At 37.8% G+C, this 14,263-nt stretch overlaps 1 protein-coding gene across 1 annotated transcript in view; it reads left to right on the top strand.

Annotated features, from left to right (window-relative positions):
• Positions 1-14,263, top strand: part of LOC308700468 (teneurin-2-like) — a gene marked incomplete at its 5' end in the record, with an annotated part of 70,108 nt that overhangs the window by 20,776 nt on the left and 35,069 nt on the right. Inside the window, 4 exons of the mRNA XM_081382102.1 lie at positions 4,889-5,094; positions 5,352-5,547; positions 6,689-6,790; positions 9,379-9,573. Coding sequence (XP_081238228.1) covers positions 4,889-5,094; positions 5,352-5,547; positions 6,689-6,790; positions 9,379-9,573 — 699 coding nt within the window. The remainder of the gene's footprint in view (positions 1-4,888; positions 5,095-5,351; positions 5,548-6,688; positions 6,791-9,378; positions 9,574-14,263) is intronic.

The raw sequence follows: 14,263 nt of genomic DNA, 5'->3' as shown, positions 1-14,263 counted from the left end.
GTTCATGATAATATAGCTGCATTAGGTTAGTAAATTCCTTACTAGTGTCTCCAGATTGCAGATGCAGTCTAAGAAGGCAGCTGCCAATGTAAGTAGCTCTGCGACATTTGAAACGGAGTCGATACATGTTTACACAGTCTAATTTTTTCCTTCTTCTCTCCTCAGTGCCACGTAAACACACCTATCTCTGTAATTACTGTGGATTATGTGGCGTGAAAGTTTGCTGTGTTTTTGTTTGAGTGTGAAGGTAACAGAGTGAGTTTGTGAGCTTTGAAACAGCTCTTCACCTCAAGTGCTTCAATCTCACCTTCTCAGCATCCATACAGATATGACTTCTCTCTCCCTCTCGCTCTTTCTTTTTCTCACATACAAACATAATGTATTCCACATAACAGTGAGATTTCATTAATCATACATACACAGACAAAGCTGCAATGAGGCTATCAGGCAGATGTTGCTGATTGCTCTGTATCAGTAGCATAACATAATAAGTTTTGTTATTTTGCTGTGTCTGGTGGTTGTTGTTGCTTTTTTTTCTCTCTCATCCTCTACTGCATCTTTGTGTAGGCCTATAACAACAGTTATATCCTACCTTATTGTCTGGCATATTGTGTTGAGATGCTCGAATCTGAGCTTCTGCGGGATGATTTGATGCTCTGGTCTGATCTGTGAAATGATTTGTGTGTGCTTCTGCCTGCTGGCTACATTAGCTTATGATTGGCCTCTCTGCACTCGACTGGATTCTGTTACGGTACTTGATGCTGTGCTTAGACACTCAGATTCAAATGTGCTATCTTTACGTTAGCTCTGATTCGAAACCTACTAGGCTGCCTCTATGGGAAACTATTTGTGTATGCTTTTTGTGTCCAACATATACAAAATAATTAAAAAAATAAATAAAATAGGCTCTACTCTAAAGGGGGTCGCACACCGGAAGCGCAGCGCCACATCTTTAACATTCGAACACATTATTCTCTCTGAGTGTACACACACCGGCGGCGCCCAGCAACGGCTCAGGACCTTGTTCAAAATCCTGCCGCGCCACAGAGCGCCATTTAAAAAGTTTTATATTACACATTTATTTGTCTCAAATCGTAGTTAAGGTATACTGACTTCACCCTGTGCTGCAATATACATTTAGTTTTACATTCATTTACATAAATCAGCTGCTTAAATGAAAATTGCTGATGTTATCGGATTTTCAGGTGATATTCTCAATTCATTAAGGTAACAGACGCTCTGAGGTAAAGTGTTCAGACTGCAGACTTAGCAACGGTTGTATTTAATTGTACAGTACAATAACATAGTACAGACATTATCTTAATTCCACAATGTCCTTACATAATATTGCTGACCTTAAACTGAGAAAGTGCGCGTCCGGTAGTGTGTGCGATACCTCGAGTTGTCCTAGACGCGACGCGGCACTGCGCTTCTCGTCCGGTGTGCGACCCCCTTCAGTTTGGAGTCAGTACGATTTTTTAAATATTGTCTCTTCTGCTCACCAATGCTGCATGTACAGTATCTGATAGAAATTAGTATTACTGTTTAAAATTACTGTTTTGTATTTTAAAGGTGATAATATGGCCATTTTCACAAGATGTAGAACGCGCCATTTTTGTGTGTGTCCCTTTAAATGCAAATCAGCTGCTGCTCCCCGCCTCAGAAGACTGATGATCCTTTAGTTTGTATGCAATAACAAAACACGCGAATAATCTCACTCATCCAAAATCTCAGAAATAACCAGTACGGAGAGACTCGGGAAGAGATTGCATCTTTTAGACTGCACCTGTACCTTTCTTAAAGGGGTCATATAATGTCATTTTTGTACAAGCTAATATGATTTTTTAGGGTCTAAATTAAAAGTTTGTAATATACTTTAATTAAAAATTCTCATTAGTATTGTAAGAAAACACTCATTTTACCTGGTCAAAAACAGCTCTGTTTTCAGCACGCCGTTTAAAGGAGAACTCCAGTCAATTTTAACATTGAGCTCATTTTTTTGTACATTTGGAGTGCTGTCAATACAGAGAACAACGACAAAAATCGGTGTTGCCTACACCGAGTTATTCTATTTTTAAAATTTGCACCCTGTTGACTTCAATGGGGCAAGTACTAAACCTGCTTTTAGCCTCTTAACATCCTTGATGTGTCAATACAAGTGCACAGAAAATGTAAGTGATTGCTTCAGAGTGAACACGAGTGAATCTGACTGCAGTAGATGTGAAAGATATGTATAAAAATGATGTTATTTAAGCCAGCGCAAATACCTGTTTACATCCTGTTTTTCGGTTGAAGCCCAAAGTAGTCGATTGCCGAGTTCACGCGCATAGGTTTAGTTACCTATGATCACGCGCGTGAACACGGCAATTGACTACTTTGGACTTCAACCGAAAAACAGGATGTAAACAGGTACATGGAAACAGGGAAACATTTTCAGGAATTTTCTCCACACCACAGTTCGTCTTGTCAGAGCCCGTCTGCCTTATTAGACATTCTCTGGTCTTTTGCTGTTCTGCGACGCGCCGTGCTTTGCGTCATCACGTTGGAAAGGTCACGCGTCACGTCTAAGTTATTTGTCTGTGTACTCCTGTTCAAAAAGGTAGGGAAGGGCGAAAAAAATTCCATCTCATTTTCTCTTCCAACTTCAAAATCGTCTGACATCTTTGTTTTCATTTATTATTATTATTTTCGTCGCAGACCAGCACCAAGATGGGCGAGTCGCAGACCCCCCCCCCCCCCCCAAAAAAATAATCTTATTCACCCCAACTTTTGAATGCTAGTCTATAAAAGCACATTATGGATTACATTATTATGTTGTTTTATGCAATTCCAAGAAGTAGGAATCTTAATTGCTATTTTTTGCCAATTCTAAGTAAGCAGACCCAGAATGCACTGTAAAATAAATCCAAAATGGCAGGCGAAGTGAAATAAATTTTGATTATAGATACATTTCATGACATACTGGAAAATCTAGCTAAATAAATAAATGATCAGTAATAATTAAAATAGACTATTTGTGTGCAATGCAAACTTACATGTATATTTTTTATTTATTAGAGATGTGTATTACTCTGTGTACAGCGTTCCAAATAATTCACTTATGCCGTTCTGTTCCAGTGAGGATGTTAGGCTACCTGCAGTCAGTGACATGGCTCACTATGTTTTGGAACCGATCTATTGTGTTTTGTTGTGAAATAAAGCTGGACTATTGCTTCAGCCACAGTCGCAGACTGATCGCTCCTTCCCTAAGGAAATTCTCGTCCGGCCTCCCTCGCTCTCTATTTTTCCTTTCTTTAGTTCCATTTCTCCTCTGTCCGTGCTCTTACTGTATTAATGAGGGGGGCTATTTCATCTCCTGTTGCGGCTGCTCCGTCCTGATTGTGTTTTCATTGTTCTTTATTTCCTCACCATTTTTCACAGGTTTTCTCTGTCAAGGCTACGGTCTCCAGTGTAGATCTGACCTGATTACAGGAGAGCTGTTTTTCGTGTGTGTGTGTGTGTGTGTGTGTGTGTGTGTGTGTGTGTGTGTGTGTGTGTGTGTGTGTGTGTGTGTGTGTGTGTGTGTGTGAACATCACAACCATAGGGACAGAGGGAATCTGTTGCATGCAACCTCCATTTACACTCGGCCATTGCCGCTAGCTACGAGCAAGAGATAGAGAGAATAAAAGACAGAGAGGGAGAGAGCAACCATGGATTTTCCATTAAATGAAAAGTGGATAACAGCTTGTGTGATTATGTTGGTAAACAGGATGGTGGTGTTGACATGCGGTATGAGCCAAAGCCTGAGGGTGGAGAATACACAAACTCTCGCTATAGAAGAGATCTCTCCGTTGGCCTGAAAGTCCACAAACACCAGAGACAGAAAGATAGGAGGAGAGAAAGTGAAGTAGGGGATAAGTGAAAAATCAACTTATAACTTTAAATTTCAATTTCCTTGCAGCACCCTAAGAAAAGAAAAACAACAACCCATGAACCCACTTGTGGAGAATATATTTATATACATTTTTCCAGTCTTCGGTGTCACATGATCCTTCAGAAATGATTTCTGAAGGATCATGTGACACTGAAGACAGGAATAATGGCCATCACAGGAATAAATTACAGTTTAAATACATTAAATAGATGAAGAGATTAAATGGTAATAATATTTCACATATTTAATTTAATAATATTACTGTTCTACTGTATTTTTGATCAAATAAATGCAGCCATAAAAGACTCCTTTTAAAAACTTTTTTTTTTTTTTTATCTTACTGACAACATTTTTTGATGTTTGGTAGTGTGACATCTTTTCATAATTCCCATGCTACATTTATTCCACTGATTATACTATTTCACTATCACATTATGAGAATAAAGTACTTTATGAACGCTGTTTCATGTCGACTTTAAGAGTGTAGGTCTTTCTGAAAACCAGATGTCGTTCGTAATCGTAGAGCCCTCACACATTTGAAAAAATGCTGTTATCATGTGACAATTCCAGTAAAGCTCAGCTTCTTACAAGGGACATTAACTTTTCATCTTTAGAAGTTATTCCTCTTTTTTTTCTGCTAGCATGTGTTTGAAAAAAAACACACTCAGATATTCAACAAAGAATCCCCTATTCCCGTTCTCTCGGGCTCTCTGCTTTTTAACGTGATACGCTCTCGGCTTTATTTGTGCTTGGTGGATACAGTGAGGTTATGGTCAAAGAGACTTCAGGAAGCAGCATTTGTGTTTTTCAGCTTCCATCAGATAAGTGTCTCCCAGAGAGAAAGCGCATTTGTGCGGTTTCCCTTTGTTTTCTGTTTTCAAAGCAACTGCCTCTGAATCCATAAACAAGGGGCAGTTGCAACACAGCCGAGGTGAGAGATTGATTTTTGTTTTATTCCTTCCTTTCTGTCTCAGGTCCCTGGGCCGCACGCAACAGCAGCATAGATACGGGCAGCCTGGAGGTGGGCAGGCGCGTGACCCAGGAGGTGTCGCCCGGGGTGTTCTGGAGATCCCTGATGCACCTCAGCCAGCCTCAGTTCCTCAAGTTCAACATCTCCTTGGGCAAGGATGCACTGTTTGGGGTTTACATTCGCAAAGGGCTGCCGCCGTCACATGCACAGGTGTTTATATCCGTTCTATTTACAGAGAGACCACTCTGTGAAGTCCTTTCAGGGAAAAAAAAACACTCTTTCATCACAACAACGGATCAATCAGTCATTGCACATACATTTTATAAGTCAGCAGGTGTTAGATAAAATCTTTCCTTGAGCTCGACTTCAAAGTATTTCACCGTTTGATATGTATGAATGCTGTCAAATCACTTGAGATCACAAAAATAAAAACGTCCCCTTTCGTTCTGTGTTTCCCCTCTGTGCAGTACGACTATATGGAGCGTTTGGATGGAAAGGAGAAATGGAGCGTCGTGGAGTCGCCCCGCGAGAGACGCAGCATTCAGACAGTGGTTCTGAACGAGGCCGTGTTTGTGCAGTATCTGGACCCCGGCACGTGGCACCTGGCTTTCTACAACGACGGCAAGGAGAAGGAATCTGTCTCCTTTAGCACAGCTGTTCTGGGTCAGTTACTCACACACGGGTTAACCTCGACATTATACATTTGCTTCCTCAAAACACGCACTATACCACTCAACTGAGACGCGTTAATAGAGAACGGGAAAATACAGTATATTTAGATGATAGGCAAGCATGTAATCAAATATTCAATATAAAAGTGTTTTGTAACTTAAATGAACATATATGTTCATAAAGATATATAAGTTAATTGTGTGTACCATTCAAAAACGTTTTAATACGTTTATTCAGTAAGGACACATTAAGATCAAAAGTAACAAAAGACATTCTCTGAATTTCCTATTCATTAAAAAAAAAAAAAGAAATTCATTAAAAATGATGCACAACTGTTTTCTACATTGTTTCTCGATCACCAAATCATCATATTAGAATGATTTCTGAAGGATCATGTGACCCTGAATACTTTTAAATTGTAATGATATTTCCACTATATTACTGTTTTACTGTAGTTTTGATCAAATAAATGCAGTTTTTATAAAACTATAAAAATGCATTTCAAAAAATCTTGCCGACCCCAGTCTTTTAAATGGTAGTTTAAAACTAAGTAATGAATGAGAAAACTAAATTGCCCGAAGATAGATATTCAGAACAATTCACACAGACATTTGTTCAGCTTGTTTCATAAATGAGGTCTAATAACAGACCAGTTAATTTTAAAATATGAATAGTTTTTTTGTCTGTATAGAATTATAGATGAATGTGTCCTTGCCATCAAGCAAAAGTGAAATAATTAAATAATGTCAATCTATTAATGTTAAACAATTTAATATATATCATCATCCTCTTGAAATGAGATAAGCACCTTGTGGCTCTGTTCTATGAATATTCACATGCATGAATTCTGCGAATAAGTGGTGTCTCACCAATTAACCTTGCGCTAATCTACTGTGATATGGCCTACTTTCATTGCCGTGATATACTCATGGCTAATGAAATGGCGTGTGACGCTGTTTGAATGGGTTGTATCAATAATGACCAGAGACCGCCACTCAGAACTGGAGTGAAAGAGAGAGAGGAACGATGCAGTGGAGGAAAAGACAAGATGAGAGTTGTATATGGTGGTTACAGCTGTCATTACCATCAAAGTGGCCTTTTTTTTTTTTGAAAGGTTTCATTCTTTTCACAGACTCTGTGCAAGAGTGTCCCCGTAACTGTCATGGTAATGGAGAGTGTGTGTCAGGAGTATGTCACTGTTTCCCAGGGTTCCATGGCATGGACTGCTCGAAAGGTAAGAAACACTCCAATTAAACCCCGAACTCTGTCGAACAACGAGAGAGAGAGTGAGAGTGAGAGTGTGATCCATTAATTTCGTGTTTAAAAGGATAGTTCACCCAAAAAAGATCATGTTGTCATCTTTTATTAACTCTTATGTCGTTCCAAACCCATATGACTTTCTTCTTTGGAAAACAATTTCTTATAAATAATTTTTATGGTGCATTTTTGTCATTTTGGTGTTTGACAGCCCCAGACAATGAAAAGAGTGACTGGTAAATTCTTCAAAAACTCACCACAGCCCGTTCTCATCCCAAGGCGTCATATACTGACGCTTTTGACATTTCGTCTACATCGAACACACATGGCACCCTTTAACGTCAATATGAGACGCAGATAGATATGGGCCAGAAGGCGCCTCCTAGCGGTCTAACCCTAACCCTACACCAGACCTAAACCTACCCATAACCGAACAAAGCTCTGTGCGTCTCATATTGACGCTAAAGGTTGCCATGTGCGTTCGATGTAGACGAAATGTCAAAAGTGTCAGTATATGACGCCCTAGGATGAGAACGCGTTGAAAGTCATACGGATTTACGACGTGAGGATGAGTAATTAATGACAACATTTTCATTTTTGGATGAACTGTGCTTTGAAACTGTGGATTAGTGGTTTTGCACTCATTGAAGGTTCTCTGTGCCATTCACATCTTCATCAATCATTCCTTTTCATCCGTGTACTTTATCAATAAAATATTAAATATTAAAATTAAAATATTAAAAGTTGCAAATAAAAAACAAACATGCAGATTAAGGTCCAGACAGACATAAAGAAAAGAAGAGCACATGCGATGGGGAACAGCAGTGAATTGTTGCCAGTATGGCAGGAGCAGTGGGATTCAAAGAGCTGAACACATCAAAGATGTGTGTTAATCTCAGCTGTCCCAATGGCTCTAGACACTCAACAGCTTTGGGTATAGCCCAAGAGTCCAGATAGTTTTTAGATGAGCGTGTGTGTGTGTGTGTGTGTGTGTGTGTGTGTGTGTGTGTGTGTGTGTGTGTGTGTGTGTGTGTGTGTGTGTGTGTGTGTGTGTGTGTGTGTTTCTGACTTAGCTATACATTTTGGGACCAATTTGATGAAATAATTCCCAACTTAATTTATGGACCATCATCAGAAGTTAATAAATAGGTGAGTATCTTCTAAAAATTCTAAAACTGCCAAAAGTTTAAGAGGTAAGAGTTAGTCTGTAGCAATTATAATTAGCTAAGAACAACAAATGTCAATGGGAAGTCCCCATTACCCCCCCCCCCCCACCCTTGTTTGCGCTGTGCAAATTGAATTAATTTGCACATTTTGACTGACAATACACTCACTGTATTTATATACTTTACTGTTAAGAACATACTTTAGTTGTATGACTCATTGAGAAACTGAGATCTGTGTGTTAGTGGAGGTCTCTCTCTCTCTCTCTCTCTCTCTCTCTCTCTCTCTCTCTCTCTCTCTCTCTCTCTCTCTCTCTCTCTCCCCCCCCCCCTCTCTCTCCATCTCTCTCCCTCTCTCTCCCTCTCCAAGGCATAAGGATGATGAATGGCAGTTCATACAGCCCAATATCTTCTATTGTTCACCTGGGAAGCTCATGATTAATAGTTTTGTTACCACAATGTTAAATTACATTTTTTTTTTTCATTACAGTTTTCTCCAACCGATCACAGCTGTGTGCGTGTGTGTGTACACATTAATATATTTACAATGCACAGAGCCTTGAGACTCTCTCATTACTGAAATCACCTTAGGAAGTATTTCTAGACTGCTGGCTGCTTAATTGACATCTTCTCACAGACAGGGTGGTAGTGGGTAATGTAGTCTAAAAGTTACAGTTACATTTTGTAATTTATATAATGCTGTTACATGTAACTAGTTACTCCCCAACACTGGTTGGACCATGCACCATGGTGATATTGTGTTTTTAGGACACGTTTAATGTTATTACCATGTTTTTGGACACGCACCATTACATTATGTTTATATGCACAATGGTAATATTATGTTTTAGAACATGTACCACGTATTACCATGTTTTTCTTTTTGGAGTAAACTTTGAAGGACCATGAATACCATAAAACTGTATGAATATGCACGAATATGTAATCTTGTTGGCTCTTTTTTTGACAAATAACTTGTTTTTATCTAATTTGTAAGTTATTTTGGATAAAAGCTAAATAAAGAAATCTCAATCATAATTTCAAAAGTCACAATAAGAGAATACCACCGAGAAATCCACCAAACTGATTGTACTTGAAATTTGGTGCCTATATTTTACATCATATGTCCTCAGTGTGAGACTTTTCTGAGCCCATTGTTATCAGATATGGATTCTGTCCTCCCATGTTCTAATTCCCTATATTACACCATTCTTAGTCAATCTCTTTGTCAATCTCTTTGTAAACTTATACAGATTCTTTTGTAAAAATATCTCTCCCGAAGCGGTCTCATTTGTCTCTCATGCTATTCATTATGTATTTAGAGACAAAACATGAATAAGAAAATATCAGACGTCACTCATATCAAATCATTACTTATTCTCTTTCTGTTTATTTCTCCAAGCGGCATGCCCGGTCCTCTGCAGTGGAAATGGGCAGTATGACAAGGGATCATGTATCTGCTATAGCGGATGGAAGGGTCCGGAATGCGATGTTCCCATCAGCCAGTGCATCGACCCCCAGTGTGGTGGTCACGGCACGTGCACAGAGGGCACATGTGTTTGTACTCTTGGCTACAAAGGAGATAATTGCGCTGAGGGTAAGTGTGTGTGTGTGTGTGTGTGTGTGTGTGTGTGTGTGTGTGTGTGTGTGTGTGTGTGTGTGTGTGTGTGTGTGTGTAGCTTTCTGTAGACATTGTTTCATTGGCAATGGCTTAAAGTGATAGTTCACACAAAAATGAAAATTATGTCATCATTTACTCACGCTCAAGTTGTTCCAAACCTGTATGAGCTTTTTTTCTATCCGGGTCTCTATTTTAAAATGGGAAGCGCACATTCTAGCATATTTATACAGTCGTCTTTGGCTGTTTCCCTAGATTCTCTGGTAGGGCCTAATAGGCTCCAGCAAAAACACTTCTCAGATATGAGTAAAGGCTGTGAAATATTGATCTAGATGTTGAGAACAATAGCTTTGGTTTTGATTCATTTTTTTTTGTTATCTGTAAAGCTCAGTGGCTCTTGAGTAAGACAGTGACTGGCAGTAAGATAGAGAAGAAAACGAGAAGATTCCCAGCCTCCCAGGAGTCTAAAAATGGAAAGGGAAGAGAAAGAAAAAGGCAGAGACAGAAGAATAAAGATGATGTATAAGAAGACTCGGATGAAAACAGCTAACAAACATAGAAATAGGTTGATGGAAAGCGGAGTTGATGGAAAACAGAAAGTCTGCTCATTACAGAGAGACAGTGATGGCAGCTAAACAAACAAATAAATAGAACAACAAAAGCCTTGCATATTAATTCTTTCTGATTCTCATTCTCCAAATCTCTAATTAATTTTTGAAAGTCTGGCATCAAGTCCCCATATTAAAATGTTTAGAGAGGGATTGAATATATTTAAATAAATAATTCACCTAAAAATGAAAATTCTGTCATTGTTTACTCACTCTCATGTCATTCTAATCCTGTGTAACACAAACTGAAATATTAAGAAGAATGTTCATCCCACTCTTTTCAATAAAATAAAAGCATAGTCAACAAGGGGCTATCAAGCTCCAAAAAAAGCAACACAAATAATGACAAAATGTACATTTTTGGGATAGTAATATGTTTGTCAGTCAAGGTTTGTGTACACAGAGACATTAACTGTTACCAAGAAAAAATTTACTTAAAAACACATATATTAATAATATCTAAATGAAAATTGTCAGTCAAGGTTTCTGTACTCAGAGACATTAACTGTTACCAAGAAAAAAATCACTTAAAAACACATATATTAATAATATCTAAATGAAAATTGTCAATCAAGGTTAGGTTTAGGGGATAGAAAATATCATTACTAAGAAAAAATAAACAATAGAATATCAATGGAAATCAAAGTTCCCACCATAACAGAAAAACAAATGTGTGTGTGTGTGTGTGTGTGTGTGTGTGTGTGTGTGTGTGTGTGTGTGTGTGTGTGTGTGTGTGTGTGTGTGTGTGTGTGTGTGTGTGTGTGTGTGTGTGTGTGTGTGTGTGTGTGTGTGTGTGTGTGTGTGTGTGTGTGTGTGTGTGTGTGTGTGTGTAAAAAGTGTTTTTTTAGTGGGGCACTTGGATCTTGAGGTATTGCAGATCACAAGGTCAGCACTTTAGGTCAGCCATTCTAAGATTTTCAAATCAGATATTCATCACAGCAGAGTCACTCAAACAATTTACCTGAAGTGCTGGTGACATATAAATCGATAGTCGTGATGTGCAGTTTCTGCAGCATCAACATTTGGCGTGAATGGCTTTATGCGCGAGAGGGGAAAGAGCGGCACTTCTGTCAGCTGAGGGGGGCTGAGACAGGGGTGTCACGCAGGGCACCACAGGGCCGGGTAATTTCTCAAATGGCTTTCTAGCACTTTTCATGGCCAGATCTCTTTCTTTCAGCAGTCGATATCAATTTTTTGAGGCACCTTGGATGAAACATGCGAGAGACAGGGTCAAAGTAAAAAAAAAAGAGGAAGGAAGACAGACAGAGATGCTGAGACAGGGAGAGAGAGGGTTTGAGAGGTGAGTGTGAAAGCCTCTAGACAGGAAACTGCTACTCACACTTAGGGTGTAGTATATTGAGTTTTCATGCTTAGGTGAAAGTTGTAGTATGTACTTGTGGATGCTTCCAAACCTATTTATAAGTGCAGGGATTAAAGTTCTCCGTCGCTACGATGGATTTCCGTTAATTGCAGCGAGTCTACGACGGATTTCCGTCAATTGCTGGGTTCCCACCTGCCCTTATGTCTTAAATTCACTTTTCATAATTTTAAAGCTCCAATATGTAGAAAATTTTCACGACAAGAGGGCGCTGTTTCCAACAATAACAAAGGCGAAGCTTGATGACGCTATGAAGGAGGTGACGATGGGAGATGTCGTTTTTAATGCGTTTTCACCATCTAGCGATGTATCTAAATGGAATTAATGAATCAAGATCACGGATGAGGTCATTTATTCGTTTTTGTTTTACCTGAATGTCTGATCGTATTATTTTATGTCATCATAATTAATGAACTGCAAGGAACGTGAAATGTTATGCTATATTATCCCGTTACAACTTACAGCTATTTGTCATTAATTCATATCTATTAAAATCATCTTTACTGTAACTATTACGTTACTTGTACAATAAAAAAAAATTGATTTGCTTACCTGTCTATCAATACACTCGCGAGAGCAGAGTCTCTGTCAAGTCCAAGATTGTCGCGCAGCTCTCTCCATCTCGAAAACGCCTGGCCGATATTTATCCGTGTTTTATTCCTCCGTTTGTCACACAGTCTGCGTGTATCCGAATATGGACGCTTTCGTTTTGTTGGCACTTCAATACTCGCCAAAGAGTAATCGTGATCCATAACAGCTATAACCATACAGTCTATGGCTATAACGCTATAACCACCACTTCCGCATTTGACCATGTGATATTCCACCACACCGGAAAAAAAGGATAGTGCGGACATTGCGTCACTGAGAGGCGACATTTCTTTTCCGGGACGGACAGTTATTTAAAATCGGAATTTCTCTTAAATAAAAAATCTTTGGAGACTTTTGAGATATTGTAAGTACACAACTGGAGGAAATATATCACACTGTGCAAGTTATTTTCGGAAATTTTATTACAAAATTGTTACATATTGGAGCTTTAAGGCTGTAAATATGCTTACATTTCTCTTAAATTAAGGAAAGATGAGGTGTATTCACCCTGCTGAGGTGGATGTGATCAAAGCCTGGAGTGGAGCGAAAGCACGTTCCTCCTTCTGTAATCACTCCACTCACAGAAAAACTGCTCTGTGTTCACTCCATTTTAAAAGTTATTCTAATACGTTTATTTTTTTATATCATGAACGTCTGAATTTATAATACTATGTGTAACGGTTGGGAAAGTATTCTACACGTTTAATAAATATAATTACACAAAAATGCCCAAATGTAGTGAAAGCGCCTATAGAGAGAAATGCACATTTTATACGGATTAGCCTACATCAGAGAGTAGTCGTTTTGAATTGTTTTGCTTAAAAGTAGACATTTCAAGCTTTCTATCTATCTATATATATTTCTATCTATCTATCTATCTATCTATCTATCTATCTATCTATCTATCTATCTATCTATCTATCTATCTATCTATCTATCTATCTATCTATCTATCTATCTATCTATCTATCTATCTATCTATCTATCTATCTATCTATCTATCTATCTATCTATCTATCTATCTATCTATCTATATCTATCATGTCTGACCCCCTCCATATGTCTCCTGATAAATTGTGCATCTAATGATGCTATCTTATTCATGCTGTTCACTTTTCATATAATCAACATAGATAAAATAAAAAAATAACATTATATTATTTATTTATAATGCTAAAAGGGTAGGTTAAAAACAGATATTATGTATAGTTTTGTGATATTAGCTCACTTTTTGGCAAAAGCTCTGTTTGGCTTTTATTATTTGAGAAATAAAAACTTGTGTGAAAGTTATGCAAATGGTTAATTATTGTATGACTACATCACAAAGAGAAAAGTCTTGTAAAAGCATTAGATTGAAAACACTGAAATTTCATAAAGTGTGTAAATAATAGAAACGCAGTTCAAAATGGCCTTTCTTTAAATGCAAATTATCTTTGAGTATTTCATTTGTGAAGGTAAAGCATGTACTCTTAATTACAAGAAGAAGAAAAAACTGCTCTCAAACTGAGTGTGTGACATGCTGTGAAATGGGGTTTGGCCGAGGAAAAATTTTCAGTCAAAAGATTTTTTTTTTTTTTTTTTTTGCTTTAACTCCTGCATTATGTGATTGCTTTTTTCTTTTCTTTGTACGTTTATGTTCTCAGCATCTAAAGATATACAGTAAGACTTATGGATATAGTGATTTGGTCTAATAAATAATTAAGTATACAAAAAATAGAAAATAGGACTTTGATTAGTTCACATCTACTAATTTTTAGGCTAGTTTACTAACTAATGTATCCCTAGTCAAAATGTATATTTTAACGCATAAAAATATTTTTCCTATATGACTCATATTTCACTTTTTCATTTTCTACAATTATATGATGTCTAGAATAAACAATGTCCCTCAGCTAATACCAGTATTGACTAAATATAGCAAATTCATGATCGTGGTTGACACAAACTAAAGGCTTGGCCTTTAACAAACAGGGTCACGCCCTTCTATATCCTTCAATATTCCTTTTTCAATAGAAATTGTGTCAACACAGAAGAGAAAACTAAGTTTATAAACCAATATCATAGGGTCTTCAATATTTATGACAGATGAATT

Source organism: Scardinius erythrophthalmus (assembly GCF_964197995.2).
Source record: "Scardinius erythrophthalmus genome assembly, chromosome: 13".
Taxonomy (NCBI): Eukaryota; Metazoa; Chordata; class Actinopteri; order Cypriniformes; family Leuciscidae; genus Scardinius; species Scardinius erythrophthalmus.
This window is presented reverse-complemented; position numbering and strand designations above follow the sequence as displayed.